The following is a 12,775-nucleotide window of genomic DNA, read 5'->3' as shown; positions in this document are numbered from 1 at the left end:
ACACGCCCCGAGACACCTTCTACAGCTAACCGAATGGTGAAGATGCCCCCCGCGCCCGATGGCAAGATTTACTCGGCAACATACAGTAATGTGCGCACTCCCCACTGCTTGCGACACCTCACCTTTGCGACGATGCACTGACAAAGCCCGCCTGCAGGTCCCCGTCTACGAGTGCAATGTCAACGGCAACCATGTCATGCGCCGCCGCGCCGACGACTGGATCAACGCGACCCACATCCTCAAGGTAGCCGATTACGACAAGCCTGCGCGAACCCGCATCCTCGAGCGCGAAGTCCAGAAGGGCGTGCATGAAAAGGTCCAGGGCGGCTATGGCAAATACCAGGGCACATGGATACCGCTGGAGGAGGGACGTCATCTGGCAGAGCGGAACGGCGTCCTGGACAAGATGCGCGCCATCTTCGACTATGTCCCTGGCGACCGCAGCCCTCCTCCTGCACCCAAGCATGCGACTGCTGCGTCGAACCGCATGAAGCCGCCCAAGCAAACTGCGGCTGCGGCTGCTCGGAATGGTAAAAACGTCTATTCGCTTGAGTCTATGCAGTGTACGAGGTCACTCTCATTGGTCGTTGTCAAGCATGGATACGGGAGATTGGGCTGACTGATATCGCAGCATTCGTAACCACCAGCGCGCAGTCGCAAGTTAGCGAAGAGCCGTACGAGGCCTCCCAGATCAGGTCGCAGATCTTCCGCGAGGAGACACCGGACAACGAGACTGTCATTTCGGAGTCGATGCTGGGCGACGCAGATATGCTGGATTCATACTCGACGGGCGGCAATAGGAAGCGCAAGAGGGGGATGGATCAAATGTCCCTGCTCGACCAGCAACACCAAATATGGGCCGATCAGCTGCTGGACTACTTCATGCTGTTAGACCACGAATCCGCCGTCTCATGGCCTGAACCACCGCAGAGCATAAATCTGGACCGCCCGATCGACGAGAAGGGACATGCAGCCATGCATTGGGCGGCGGCTATGGGCGATGTGGGGGTTGTGAAGGAGTTGATACATCGGGGAGCGCGTATTGATTGTCTGTCGAACAACCTAGAGACACCCCTCATGCGCGCCGTCATGTTCACCAATAACTTTGACAAGGAGACTATGCCCAGCATGGTCAAGATCTTTCAGCAGACAGTTCACCGGACAGATTGGTTTGGAAGTACCGTATTCCATCACATCGCAGCGACAACGAGCAGCTCCAACAAGTACGTTTGCGCGAGGTGGTATCTCGACTGCATCATCAACAAGCTGTCAGAAACATGGATACCAGACGAGGTGACACGGTTACTGAACGCAGTAGACCAGAATGGCGACACGGCGATCATGATTGCTGCGCGGAACGGGGCGAGGAAATGCGTGCGAAGTTTGCTGGGACGTAATGTCTCCGTAGACATCATGAACAAAAAGGGCGAGACGGCAGACGATCTGATCAGGGAGCTCAACAGTCGACGACGAACGCATGGACGCCCACGGCAAGCTTCATCGTCACCTTTCGCGCCACCACCAGAACACAGACTCAATGGACACGTCCCACAACTAGATGGAGGCCCACTAATTCCAGTGCCATTTCCCAGCATGGCTGTCCGAGAACCTATTCAGTACCGCTCACAGACCGCTTCAAATCTCATGAACAAAGTCGCGCCAACGCTGCTGGAAAAGTGCAAAGAGCTAGCCGAGGCATACGAATCCGAACTGCAAGAGAAGGAGGCGGAATCATTCGACGCAGAACGTGTAGTCAAGCGACGCCAAGCCGAACTGGAAGCCGTCCGGAAACAAGTTGCCGAGCTCCAGCTCATGTCGAATGGCATACACATCGACCTCAACGACGACGAAGCAGATCGGCAGCAAGAAGAAGAACTACGGTTACTTGTGGAAGAAGCCGAGTCCCTACTTGAGATTGAACAAAAAGCCGAACTCCGCCGCCTATGCAGTAGCATGCCACAGCAAAATGCCGATACTTCGCCTGTGGACGTTACAGAAAAGATGCGACTAGCTCTCCTACTACACCGCGCGCAACTCGAGCGGCGAGAACTCGTCCGAGAAGTTGTCAGTAATCTCAGTGTGGCAGGCATGAGTGAGAAGCAAGGCACGTATAAGAAGCTTATCGCAAAAGCGCTGGGCGAGCGCGAGGAAGACGTCGAGTCCATGTTACCGGAGATTCTGCAGGAGTTGGAGGAGGCGGAGACACAGGAACGGGCTGAGGGACTGGATGGGAGTCCGTTGTAGGGCTTTTGTGGTGAGGTTTTGGGCTGGGTTGGTTCGGTGGATTAACGAGTATTTATGATCAAGATAGCGAGACATCTATCTCTTAATGTATACATGTATTCAAGTCTGGTCTACTGTTTGGCGATGTGTCTTTCTCGCAAGCTACTCGCCTTCATCAACATTGCCAAGAGGATGTCGTGCGCCAAGTTGGATCAACTTTCACGTGTCGCAAGCATGCCATGTGGGTACGCACCTGTCGGGGTGCATACGGCTGGAGTATCAAGACGTTTCCAGGGTTTATAACGCATCTTATACAAGGAAGGAACTAAACAGATGCGCTGAAGTCTACAATGGTACAACAAACAGGTCTGTAGTTATCCGAAGACGATATAGCCTCCTTAGCTTTTTTCTATAGTTATACTTCGCGGGAGATACGTGCCCAGTCTTTTCCCTGAATGCAGTAATGGGTGCTTGCAAAGGCAGGATGGCTTGCGAAGACATAGAGAGCCGAAAATGGACAAAGGCGGGCTGGACTGTAAGAGCATCACTCATGTCTTATCTCTACAAGTCTTGTGCGCCTTCTATTCTGTTAGTTTTCAAGGCGCAACCACCACTTCTCTCCCCTCCACCAACGACGGCGCCCAGTTTCCAACCCAAAGTACCTAGGTTACCGCGTGTATCTCGAAAACATCCGGCCGCGCTCATGGTTCATGAGTGTGCCGCTAATGCGAGACACTTGCTGGCACATGGGTGCCCAGGTGGTGTGCGTGGGGTTATTATCTCTCACATGACCCTAGATGCAAGGCGGCTCGCTCTCACGCATGAGGCTAAGCTATGACGTGCTCAGGCGGAACTGCGGTCGACACCCAACCTTCGTGACGGACGTGATGGAGCCGCAGAGCGTGTTTTTGGAGGATGGAGATGAAAGGGGGAGCGTCTAAGTTTGTGGGCATGCTGGGACGCGTGGGCACGGAGGTAGCTGGCGCGCGATTGGACACTGGGCTCTTGGAGCGGAGTTCTCGCGGAGGTTACGGCACCTGGGGATGCAGGGGCCGCATCGCATTGTGAACACCTGGATATCGCCAGCTGCTTACCACTGTCCAAGACAGCATAGTGTCCTGCCGCCCAAGACTATCACACGCGTGCAGCGGTCCCACTCACCTACCATCCGGTACTGTCATTCGCTTGCGCCTCCACTCACCTTATGCCTGCTGAGTCCATACCGCTGAGGAAGAAGCCTCCGCCGCATCCTCGCAAGACTCTCGTCCACACCCTCTCCGAGGACTTCACCCTCGAGCCCCCAAATAGAAGTACCTCGCCCGTCGTCGCTTCCGGGTCGAGTTCTCGCCAACTCTCTCGCACACGCTCTTCGTCGCGCCAACATCGCAAAGCCAACGGCAAGTCAGCGCTCAGAGAACCAGATAGCCCTGGCAATTCAGAACTCGAGTTCGACGACTGGGATGAACACGACGCGGCCATGCCGTCAGATCTGAGACCCTCATTGGACCATGCCGAGTATGGGCGCGCGAATGCGCCCCTGCTCGGGCGCAAGACGGAGGACGACAACATGGACGACGGGTTGTTGGGAAGGAGCACACATCACTTCCACGAGCGGGATCCCGAGATGCAAGCCAAGCACGAGACGCGGAAGAAGTACACTTACGCCGCGTTTCTGCTTGCGCTGAGTCTGGTGAGCTTTACAGTGCAGACCGAGACGGCGGTATACATCCAGCATCAGTTGAAATGGGAGAAGCCGTACTGCATGCTGTACATGACGCACGGCTCGTGGATAGTGCTCTGGCCCGCGACCCTCTTCCTGCTGCGACTCCAGCACTGGAACGAACCGTGGCCGACCTTCTGGCGGCGCCACGTCCAGCTGCTGCGCCAAACCGCCCTCATGGTCCAGCACCAGAACCTACACCCCACGCCGCGCCAATCCCAAGTCTCGCCCGTCCGCTACATGCTCAAGATGACATCCTTCATCACATGCGCTCTCACGCTCGCCGGCGGAAGTTGGTACGTAGCCGTCAACCAGACGACAGCCAGCGACTTGACCGCCATCTACAACTGCTCTGCCTTCTTCGCCTACGCCTTCAGCATCCCCATCCTCCACGAGAAAGTACGCGCGAGCAAGGTCGTTGCCGTCGCCATCGCCATCGTGGGCGTCTTCGTCGTCGCATACGGCGACCAGTCCCCCGCAAAGCACGGTTCTAAATCCGGAGGCGGAGCCGGCGGCGACAAGGCGCCCCCGTCGCACGAAGCTGAGAACCGCGCTTTTGGCAACCTCGTCATTGGTATTGGCAGTGTCTTGTATGGCCTGTACGAAGTGCTGTACAAGAGACTCGCGTGCCCGCCTGAAGGCGCCGCACCGAACAAGGGTGTTATTTTCGCGAACCTGTTTGGTAGTTTGATTGGCGCGTTCACTTTGAGCGTGCTGTGGATTCCGCTGCCATTCTTGCATTACATGGGCTGGGAGTTGTTTGAGCTGCCGCATGGAGAGCAGGCGTGGATGATGGCAATCAGTGTTTTGGCCAATGCTAGTATGTTCATCCCTCCGTTCCTTCCCCAAAACACCGTCATACTAACGTTCTACGCAGCCTTCTCAGGAGCCTTCCTCGCGCTCATCTCCCTCACCTCGCCCGTCCTCTCCTCCGTCGCCGCCCTCCTCACCATCTTCATTGTCGCGCTCGTCGACCAGCTTCTGCCCCCACCGCTCAATTCACCTCTTACACCCGCGGCTATTGTTGGAGGACTTCTCATCATCGGCGCGTTTAGTCTGCTGTCCTGGGCGAGTTATAAGGAGATGGATGAGGAGAGGAGACACAAGCTTGAAGAGGCGCCTAGTGAATTGGATGATTAGATGGGTGCATCCAACCAACGACGATCCCGATTTCAAGCCTGTTTTCCAAGCCAAACGTACTACTGGAATTCCTCAATCTTTCTTGAAGAAAGTTGAAAAGCCAGTCGACGAAGAGGCTGCAAAGGGCATCATGTTGAATGCCGACGGAGAGTATGTTCAGGTCATGGCATGTAGGAGTGGATCCGTTGTTTTGTCGGCTTCGGCTACGTAGAACTTCTTCTGTTCTTCATTTTTTTGGTTGCACATTTAGGGTGGTTCATCTGGGACGGGGTCTCATGGTCGCCTTGTGCAGACCCTTTGTTTTTCGGACTTCGTTACGCGCCGCACATGAGGCATCATATTGGGTTAGAATCTTTGGTACTGCGCCGTACTTTGGTTTGGCAAGATTATTAGTATAGCATGCATAGATGGGCGTTCACTTAGGCGTTGCAAAGGGTAGACTATATCGTCACCCCGGATGTTAGAATGGAATTTTGGTTCGGTTTACTACGTTTGTTCTGTGGTGTTCACTTGTTTGTCCGAAGGCAACGGCATGACGGCTGCACTGTTTGAGTCGGAAAGGAACCATGTCAGTATTATTACGAGTAGAAATATGAAGAAGTAAAGGTGATGCAATGATAAGGGTGTCATTGTAATATCGCTATCGGGATGTTGGGTGCGGCACTGGTTGACCCTTGACGTGAACCTGGGTAGTGGAGACTGGATGAGGAGAAAGGGTCTCTTTGGATAAGGACTTACGAGGGCAGAAGATGGTATATTAGTAGGTGTTCAGCCACTTTCTTGTCTTTTGAAAGCATTTATTGATATTTCAGCCAGTCCGTTGTGGTGGCTTGCGCTTACACCGTCGATCGCTGTCTCTTGTAAAGACGAGGCATGCGTCGTCCCTGAATTCCAAGGTTACATGAAGTTTTGTGATCACGGACCGCCGCTGTTGGACGCATCAAGATGTCTCAAAAGACTGCTTTCACATGCAAATGCACAGCATGGTTGACCCTGAGTCTCAACAGTACCAAATACATCAACACTGGAAACGGAGAGCTGCTAACCCTCCGGAGCTCAAAGACGATGCGATAGAGCATACACCTGCATCATGGCGACTAATCCATTACAGCACGAGAACACCCTGGAGTATGTAAGCAACTCAGTACAAGAGGGCCGGTGGACCTAGTACCTCAGTTCCCCAAGATTCTCCTCTTTTGCCAGATACCCAGACGATTTCTTTGTCAACGACTCTCAACATCTTCTCTCCTTCATTGACGTGCGTTCAGCGACTTGATACCCATCTCCTCGTTCTAGCCATGCCGCTTCTACAGTCAGTACCAGATGCGAAGGACGTCGACGTACCCAGGCCGTTGCGTATCGACAGGTCAAGGTCAAGACGTTCGCCTCCTTCTTCGCCGTTGCCTGCGGCTCAGCAGCAGTCTCGTCGGTTTGGAACGTATATCCCGCTGGGTGTTCCCCTTACTCCTTCACCACAGCCTCGTCCAGTGTCAGAAGTTTCTGGCTCGCTGAGAGTAGCTCACAGTCCATTGCCACGAGTTCAGCCAGTGCCAGATCGTTCGCTGCCGCCTTCTTCGATTCCGTCGCCGGTGGCTCAGCAGCAGCACCGCCGGGTAGAAGGCTCTGGCTCGCTGAGAATTTCCCACACTCCATCATCACGGGCTTCGTCTTCTTCGAGTCAGCAGCAGCATCGTCTTGTAGAAGACCCAGCTTCGCTGAGAGCTCGTCAATATCCGTCACCACAAGCTCAGCGGGTGCCAGTTCGTCAAGATGGCGAAGCACAGAACCGGTTGCTTGTCACCAACTCTGCAGTTACTACGCCTTCGCCATCACCATTTCCGCAACAACCTCGCCGATTAGAGCTGTCTACTCCGATACCCTCTCGCACAAACTCAACACCGTCACCACTTCTACATCCAGCAGACACGCCTCATCGTGACTCCGACACGAAGACTCCCCTGTAAGTCCCCCTATACATCCTCCTCTTTCCCCACTACCGCCTTTCTCTTCCAACTTGACTCTAACAACATTACTCCCCAGCAACACCCTAAACATCAGACGCAGACTCACAAGTCTCGCATTCAACGAACCAAACACCCCTTCTACAACCCTAGGAAACTCCGTCTCAGTAACCACAGTCGACACACCCAAGCCCTCCACCTCAGCCTCAACCTCATCCACCTCAACAGCCCAATCCGCCTTTCCACCCTACGACAAACAACCATCATCACCACCAGCAACACCAACAATAACCCTCACCCTGCCCGCCCCCCTAACAACCACACTCGCCAGCCCCCAAACCAGCACACCCATCCCCCCAGACACCACCGCCCCACCAGCACCACCCGGACCCAAACCCCGACACCGCACACCCCTCCAACTAACCCGCTCCCTAACCACCAAGCTCAAAAAACCGCTCGCCGCCCTCTCCCTCCTCACCGCCCGCCGCTCCCCACCCGGCGCCACAACCGTAAGCCGCGTAGCAGCCGCCACACAGAATTGGCTGTGCACCGCGACCGCCATGTCGCGGACTGGCGGCGGGTTTGGCATTGCGTTTGAGAGCAGTACGAGGAGTGCGTTGGGTGAGGTGTTGGAGGAGAATGGGTATGTGGGACGGAGGGTGGAGAGTCCGGTTGGGGATAGGGTAGGGGATAAGGAGGAGGAGGAGGAGGAGGAGGAGGAGGAGGAGGAGGGGGAAGATGAGGAGACGGTGGTGCAGAGGGCGGTTTTGTTGGAGAGGTTTGCGTTGTTGAATTTGGAGGCGGGGACGAGGAGGAGGAGGGCTGCGACGGTTGGTCGGGTGGAATGATAGGCGTGGGGTGATGGGGTAGAGATGGTGGATGGTGGGGGTGGGATTGTTGGGGGAGGTTCGGATGGTAGCTTTGGTTTGAGTTGGAGGTGTGGATTTGTTGATTGTTAGTCTACCTAGGTATACCCGACACCATCAGTGGAGTCTTATACCCATTTCTTCTTCTCGGATCTGTAGTCTTTTAACGGAGTCTTTTTTTATTCTTTTACAGACACCCATCTGCACTCTTCATGGTCTATTCAAGTCTTAATCAAATGGTACCCTCCTTAACCCCCTCGCACCACCTTTCCTCGCCTCACCCTCCGCGCCAACCGCAGCCGGTACACGAATACCGCAGCAATCACCCCAACCCGCACTCGCATGTACATGTCTCTTCCCCGTCTCATCATCAAAAACCTTGACCTCCCCACCCTCTTCCTCTTCTTCCTCCTTCTCCACACCCGCCTCTTCTTCCGTGCTCATGCCCTCAACAGGCGGCACCAAGCTACCAAACAGGAAATGTTGCATAACAGGTAGCTTCTCCAGAATCTCCTTGCGGAACATTTTCCGCATCCCAGATTCGATCTTCGCCCATGACTTCGCAGAGGATATATCGTCCAGCATGGGTGAATGCCAGCGCAGACCCTCGACGTTCTTGACGGAGTTGACGAAGGATATTTGATCCAGGTAAAGGAATTCCTTGCTCTCTTCTTCCAGTACCAACGCGTTGTGTATGCTCTTCGGTGTGATGTAGGGGTGATGAAGCAGTTGCGCTGCGCCGAACAAGAACGGAAGGAACTGGTAGTCGTCCAGGCCCCAGACACCATGCGAACCCGCTGGCTCGAGGTAGTATGATTCCTGGACGCGACGCATAAGGCGGAGGTATGCGGGGAGGACGACGAGGGCGAGCGCAGGGAAGGTAGTATCGGGGAGTATGCCGATGCGGTTTAGACAGAGCAGCCAGAGGAAGAAGTTGAGTTCGTGACCGGAGCCGTAGTCTATTCTTCGCTTGTTGCCGAAGGAGTTGTGGAGGTACGTCGCTATCTCATCGACCTGCGCCTTGTCGTTCAACCCGAGCTTCTCGTGCCATAGCGGTAACACGGTCTCGACTTCATCGAGAAAGGTGCGGAAGACTGGGTTGCCGAAGCGCGAGCCTGTATCTTCTGGTGGACACCTGTCTAGCACTTTTTCCGCTTCTGCTAGTATCTGCACGACTGTCTTGACTGTGACTGTGACTTCTTCATCTTTGATGCTCGAGATGCTGCGGTCGCGTACTGAGTCGGCGATGCCGAACACGAACGCTTCGACTAGCGTGCATGTCTTGCTCTTGAGGAACAACTGGTGATCTTCTGGGCTCAATATGCGCCTCGAGGGTCGCGTGTACGTATGTCTCTCTAGATTCGGCGGCGCGGGTAACGAGGGCGTCGGTGGGGGAGGGGCAGACGGCGGTTCTCGCGATGTGGGGGCGCGTTTGCGGGGGACGAGCTTGGGGAGTTTGGCGCTGAGGTCTGGCCGAGGCGACGGGATGGCTGGCGGTTGCGTCTGTGTCATCATGCTGTGTACTTTATGTGTTGGTTGTTTAGGTGTAGAATGTTAGGGTGCTCAGCGTCCGAGGCGCATGGAAAGTGGAGGAACGGGCCGGGGCTCCGTGAACGTCATTCGCGACTTTCATCAAAGGTTCGTTACACCAGACTAATCTATCGAAGCTTCTGTTGCATTCAGAGAACAGGATATCAGACAGGACAAGATGACGTCGCTGTATCACTACACATCCTCGCCATTTTCTCTGTTCAGATGAGATGCACATGCAGCCTTATGAACACCATGGATCTCACATCCTCAATCCGTCTCCACAGCACACAAGACGTCACTCATTACACAAGGTTTCGCACAAACGTTGTTACATGCGTCTTCGGAAGGAAGGGAACGCCTCCGTCGTACCAGCCTTATCGGCAGGGTGCAGCATGATGTCAGGTCGTTGCAGCCGACTCCATTGTGCAAAGTATACGATGCACGTCTCGGCTTGATTGAGCATTATACAGGTTGCAGTGAGCATATTTTCATCATCTTCGGGAGCACTTCTGGTTTCAATGCGAAAGACGATGTCATGTGGGGCTTGCGCATTCAAGATCCATATGAGCTTGAGTTCTTCTCTGAGATTTCTCGGTGCGTTCGATTGCGCCGTTTCTTTCTTACTTTGAAATGGATGGCTATCAATTCATGTCAGTTGTTCCATGCCATCATCTGTTCCTGATGATGCTCCTGTGTCTTTCTGTTTCTTTTGAGAAGTCCGCACGGCTTTTGTGTCTACATGGTGGATCTCTTTCTTATACGAAAGAGGTTCAGCTGGTGAGATGAGAAGTGAAAAGTAATGAACAAGGAAACGCGATATTTTAGTGGGACTTCATATACTCTTATGGTTTTGCTATATCCAAATATATACCACCTATATACATCCAAATCGTCCCTTTCCAACCTCATCTCTTCATCCAATCCGCGGGTATCAAACGTGCTCTGAACGTCTCTGCAGCCCTCCGTACTACCCCTGCAACCTACACAAGAGTAGATCAATGACAGCCTTACATAACCGTACAGCACCCAAGCTTCTTAAGCAACCTAGACAAGCCCTTCTTGGCCATCTGCTCAATCTCATCGTTCTGACCCTGCTGTTGTCCATGATGCTGTTGGCCACCATGTTGTTGACCACCATGCTGCTGGTGACCTCCATGTTGCTGGCCGCCATGTTGACCACCGTGCTGACCCCCATGCTGACCCCCATGCTGACCCCCATGCTGTCCAGGATACCCTCCATAGCTCGGTGCCTGAGGAGGCGGCGGCATCTCATGCACATCACCACCCTGCAGATTCACAAAGATTCTACCCTCGTTCTCCTCAGTGCGATACTGCAATCCCAATTCGCGGCACACCTGCTCGACCCTCGGCTTGATCTTCTGGACATGATTCCTGCTGTGGTTTCCCTTGCCCACAATAACGTGTAGATGGCCTTCACCTCTCTGTCTCGCAACCCTAATCCTCTCTTCCAGAACATCCTCGGCCTCTTCGACGAATAAGCCGTGGAGATCGATGGTGTCGCCCGCGACTCTGCCCTCGGCATTGTTTTCCCTGAAGATGTAGTCGCGCGCCTGACGGTTGTATTGGTCCATCTTCGCGGCGTGGGCTTTGCCTTCTTCGGACAGCTCGTGGGCGCGCGCTCCATCGCCGGATTCGTACGCTTGGTGGGCTTTGTCGAAGCAGGAGGAGCGTTTTGCGGCTTCTTGGCGCGCAAGGTCGCGGAGACGGTCGTACTCGGCTTCGGTATCGGCGGACGCGTGGTTTAGTGCTGGAGATGTTTGTCAGGCAATGCGCATTGTAGGTTGTGAGCGGTAGTGATTGTCCGTCACGGCGTGTCAGGCTTCGAGTACGTACAGCGCGCGCCCAATGAGTGCATTTCCATGGCGGCCATGTTGTCGCGACACCAATTATAACAATAAAAATCGCGTGAGAAGGGTGCGTGGTGCTGTGTTATGTTGTTGTCGAGCGACAGCACACATTAAGATGAAGCTCGAAGCCGCTAAGCGGGTACATGCAGATGCGCAGGGTCCAGATTTGACGTGGCTCAGCCGTGAAGATCGGGCAGCCCCATCGTGGAGTACTCAAGATTGAACCACTGGGACGGTAACAATGCGCTGTACTGCGTGTAGACCGATATGAAAATGAAGTGAATTGGGTGGGTATAATAATCGTACGATGCTGTTCGTGATGCTCGCAGTCGATCAGAGCTTGCGCTGTGATTCCGCCAACAATTCTAACCCCTGCAATGCGTATACGACTGTTCAGGGCTGATGGCTGCGACATGGATGGGCAGGATCGAGAGTCGCCCTAGAAACGAATCTTCGGCCCAACGAAGACGATCAGGAAGGCGATCACCCATAGCCCCGCGATCATGCCATACAGCTTGATCCTGTCCCACCAACCCTTGCCTTCAGTCATCCTCCGCAGGGCACCCATTCTCCTGCTGGCAGCATCCATGTTCAACGTGTTCTTGTCTAGCCCTGCAAGTGCGCGATCCACTACGCCTTTGTCCCCTTCGAGCGTGTTCCCAAAGTGTATTGACTGCTCTTTCAGTTGTCTTGCCATATCTAGCAAGTCCGTCGTGAGCTCTTCTTGTTCGTTGCGTTCGTGGGAGAGGAGCGCTTCTGTTTTCGCAAGCGAAGGGTCGGCTGTGCTTGAGGTAGATTTGGACGGAAACAAAGAGTTGCCGGATGCTGATTGAGTCCCTGCTGCGTTCGCCTCTGGCTTGCCTCTTCGGCGCAGTTCTGACGCGATGCCTTGTGCTGCATTCTGAAATGCTTCGTTGCCTTCTGTAGATGTCGACACATCGCGCCCTGCTTCTGTCTTCACTCTCGGTGCATACGAGGGAAACTGGTCCGCGTCTTCTTCATCAGAATCTACCGATCCCTCTGACTCCGTGTCGTCTAGCTGATTAAGCTCGTATATCCGTTGGTTGAGTTGCTTTATGAGTTCGCGTTTCTGCTGTAGGTCGTTTTGTAGTTCGGCTTTCTTCGACTTGGAGGGTATCGTAGAGGCAGAGTGTTCGAGGCTGAGGAGTAGGGTACGGGCATGTTCAATGTTCTATGATACCATCAGTGTATGCAATAGAATGTATAACTGTGTGAAGCTTACCGCGCTCACACGTGCGCGCTCGTAGGTGGACTTTCGCAACTGCGGTGACGGGTCGACCAGTACTAAACGGTCTAATCTGGACAACAAGCGATTTAGGTTGATGCTCGTGGTGTCGCCGAAGCCCGGAGAGCGAGTTCTTGTAGTCATCGTAAGGGTTGTTGTGGTGCGCTTCTAGGTGGATGCGATTGAAAGCAGGCAAGAGTGATGAAGAGGTGACGTTG

The 12,775-nt window shown here is 54.2% G+C and overlaps 6 protein-coding genes across 6 annotated transcripts; 3 read left to right on the top strand and 3 right to left on the bottom strand.

Annotated features, from left to right (window-relative positions):
* Positions 1 to 33: 33 nt before the first annotated feature.
* On the top strand, positions 34 to 2,244 carry J4E86_001305 (uncharacterized protein; the record flags this gene model as incomplete). Its single annotated transcript, XM_051441875.1, has 3 exons — positions 34 to 90; positions 158 to 563; positions 632 to 2,244. The coding sequence occupies 3 exons, from the start codon at positions 34 to 36 to the stop codon at positions 2,242 to 2,244; spliced, it is 2,076 nt and encodes a 691-aa protein (XP_051308046.1).
* Positions 2,245 to 3,427: 1,183 nt separating this feature from the next.
* Positions 3,428 to 5,083, top strand: J4E86_001304 (uncharacterized protein; the record flags this gene model as incomplete). Its single annotated transcript, XM_051441874.1, has 2 exons — positions 3,428 to 4,763; positions 4,821 to 5,083. 2 exons carry the CDS (start codon positions 3,428 to 3,430, stop codon positions 5,081 to 5,083), a joined length of 1,599 nt encoding a protein of 532 aa, XP_051308045.1.
* A 2,521-nt stretch (positions 5,084 to 7,604) lies between these two features.
* On the top strand, positions 7,605 to 7,892 carry J4E86_001303 (uncharacterized protein; the record flags this gene model as incomplete). The annotated part of the gene is made up of 1 exon (XM_051441873.1): positions 7,605 to 7,892. The coding sequence occupies one exon, from the start codon at positions 7,605 to 7,607 to the stop codon at positions 7,890 to 7,892; it is 288 nt and encodes a 95-aa protein (XP_051308044.1).
* Positions 7,893 to 8,138: 246 nt separating this feature from the next.
* On the bottom strand, positions 8,139 to 9,425 carry J4E86_001302 (uncharacterized protein; the record flags this gene model as incomplete). The annotated part of the gene is made up of 1 exon (XM_051441872.1): positions 8,139 to 9,425. The coding sequence occupies one exon, from the start codon at positions 9,423 to 9,425 to the stop codon at positions 8,139 to 8,141; it is 1,287 nt and encodes a 428-aa protein (XP_051308043.1).
* A 1,025-nt stretch (positions 9,426 to 10,450) lies between these two features.
* On the bottom strand, positions 10,451 to 11,334 carry J4E86_001301 (uncharacterized protein; the record flags this gene model as incomplete). The annotated part of the gene is made up of 2 exons (XM_051441871.1): positions 10,451 to 11,211; positions 11,298 to 11,334. The coding sequence occupies 2 exons, from the start codon at positions 11,332 to 11,334 to the stop codon at positions 10,451 to 10,453; spliced, it is 798 nt and encodes a 265-aa protein (XP_051308042.1).
* A 416-nt stretch (positions 11,335 to 11,750) lies between these two features.
* J4E86_001300 (uncharacterized protein) lies at positions 11,751 to 12,701 on the bottom strand (the record flags this gene model as incomplete). Its single annotated transcript, XM_051441870.1, has 2 exons — positions 11,751 to 12,503; positions 12,555 to 12,701. 2 exons carry the CDS (start codon positions 12,699 to 12,701, stop codon positions 11,751 to 11,753), a joined length of 900 nt encoding a protein of 299 aa, XP_051308041.1.
* Between the last annotated feature and the right edge of the window lie 74 nt (positions 12,702 to 12,775).

Source organism: Alternaria arbusti (genome assembly GCF_024043155.1).
Source record: "Alternaria arbusti strain BMP 1465 chromosome Unknown scaffold_1, whole genome shotgun sequence".
Lineage (NCBI taxonomy): Eukaryota > Fungi > Ascomycota > Dothideomycetes > Pleosporales > Pleosporaceae > Alternaria > Alternaria arbusti.
Note: the sequence above shows the minus strand (reverse complement) of the source record. Positions and strands in the feature narration are given on the sequence as shown.